This window comes from Haplochromis burtoni, unplaced genomic scaffold (genome assembly GCF_018398535.1).
Source record: "Haplochromis burtoni strain Fernald_Lab_line unplaced genomic scaffold, NCSU_Asbu1 Contig_1275, whole genome shotgun sequence".
Taxonomy (NCBI): Eukaryota; Metazoa; Chordata; class Actinopteri; order Cichliformes; family Cichlidae; genus Haplochromis; species Haplochromis burtoni.
Window position 1 is genome coordinate 1 of NW_024583636.1, and position 2175 is coordinate 2175.

Sequence of the window (2175 nt, forward strand, 5' to 3'; positions counted from 1 at the left end):
AGAGTCCCAGATTAAAGCCCTGTGGGGGTGTCCCACCGAGAGGGGCAAAAGGGCCCCCTAATGATACTCTACCTAATCACAGGAGCCCAGGTGTGAAAGCCAACACTGTAAAATCCTGCCCTGGTTTACAGAAGCTATCCACAGCTTTAGGCAAGTTTGCCGTAAAACCTGTATGTCTAAGGCTTCCTCAAATCATCTTCAAGCAGTCCAAAATGCCGCATCAAGGCTTTAACCTGCAGTCATAAATTCTCCCAAATCTCTCCTGTGTTAAAATCCTTGCACTGGCTTCCGGTTGGGTACAGATATAAGTTTAAAATTTTTACTTTTACATTTAAGCCCTTACAAGGTGAGGCCCCCACTTATATTGTTGTGATTCTTCAACCTTACTCTCTATACCGGATCCTTAAATCCATTAATAGTGGTCTTCTAACTATTCCACAGACCCGTTTGAAAACAAAGGGGGATCGTGGTTTTCAAACCCCAGCTCGTACACTGTGGAACAGTTTATTCCCCGCCCCCTTCCCCCCACTATGCACCACTGACTCTCTGACTTAGACAGGCATTTGGTTAACTTGGGTTACTTACTACTTACTTGCCTCTGTGCTTCATGTTCTCTCTGTCTCCCCTGTCAGCCATGTCCCCTTATCAACTTTGCGTCTCTATGCCTGTCTCCCGCTTCCTGTTATCCTTTGAAAGTCTCGTGTCCTGTGTTCAGTGTTTTGAGTTTTGCTTTTCCTCTGTGTCATTACATCTGATTAGTCTGAACTGTGTTTCCACCTGTTCCCAATCCTCTTGTTGTCCTGTGTTTGGTACCAACACTTCACCGAGTTCTTTTGATTCCTCAGAGGCATCTGATGGAAGACAAAACACTGCTCAGTAGACCATTTAACACTTTATTTCTCTTTCATATTACTTCATGAAGGGAGATGCGTCTTCCATGACACGTTGCAGCGGATCTCAAAATGGTGGTGTGCCCCTAACAGTTTTATTACAGAAGCTCTCTCATTCTAGTCTAAACAGTGTCTCAGTAACTTTCCACTAGAAAATGCTCCCCTGTTATCTGCTTTTCCCCGGCAGGCATGAGCGAGAGTCTACAGCATTCCACTTCCCAAGGACACGTAGTGTAATGCCTTTATTTTTCAGTGCTGTGTCCACATAATACTACACTATATGGTTATATGGCATTTTAGTTAATATAAAGCATAGAATTAAGGCACTTCAAATAATTTAATCCCAACAATTGCCTGTGTATTTCAGTCCTTAGTCTTCCCCATTTGTTGTCATGTTGTGCACCCTTACTGCTGTGTGTTTCCCTCGTGCTCCTGTCTAAATCTGTAGTTTCCACCAATAAAGCTGATGTTCTCAGTTAACTTCGCCTGTTGTGATTCCAGCATTTGGGTCCTACATCCTACCTGCCACACAGCCAAACCTTGACAGTTCCTTTAACAGGAGGACACTCTTTACATTCAAGTCAGCACAGAGACACTGAGGAACCACTACGATGAGGCCAGAACCCAAACCCAGGATAAAGAGTTTGAGTGAATGTGGTGTTGAAGGTGTGGAGGTGGATCAGAGTGTCAGAGGAGACTCTGTAGAAGGACAGAGTGCCAGCAGGACAGTCCACATACACTGCTGCTCTGTTAGAGACAGAGGAGGAGGAGGAGGAGGAGGGGATGGATGTTTCTCTGTTATTGTGACAAACAGATTCAGGACCATCATGAGAGCAGATCAGGCACCAAGACTGATCATTCCCTCCAAACAAACAGTCCTTACAGCGTCCCTTTCTTCTGATGCTTCTGTAACTCACTGATATATCAGCCCATCCTCTCCACTCAACCTCCCAGTAACAGCGACCAGTCAGACCATTTCTACACAGTAGCTGATAACAGTTTTCAAATCTGTCTGGATGATCAGGATATGACTGAATCTCCTCCACATGTGCCACCTTCCTGTTGTTGTCAGACAGTTTGAGTTCTCTGTTCACTGTGTTTGTGTCGATTGTGAGTTGACAGGAATCTGATGGAGAGAACAAACACAATCCAGCTGCAGTTATTGATCCATCATCTGTTCATTGATTGGTACTTTGATTATGACTCCTGACATCAGAGATGTGAATGTGTGATGTGACAGTTTGAAGATGGTTGAATGTGTGCTGCTTTGTTTTCATGAATCACA

The 2175-nt window shown here is 44.4% G+C and overlaps 1 protein-coding gene across 1 annotated transcript in view; it reads right to left on the bottom strand.

Moving 5' to 3' along the window:
- Positions 1 to 520: 520 nt before the first annotated feature.
- The window catches only part of LOC121813210 (stonustoxin subunit alpha-like), a 2462-nt gene continuing 807 nt past the window's right edge, over positions 521 to 2175 (bottom strand). Inside the window, exon 2 of the mRNA XM_042216828.1 lies at positions 521 to 2043. Within this exon, the coding sequence (XP_042072762.1) occupies positions 1472 to 2043 (572 nt within the window). The 3' untranslated portion in view covers positions 521 to 1471. The remainder of the gene's footprint in view (positions 2044 to 2175) is intronic.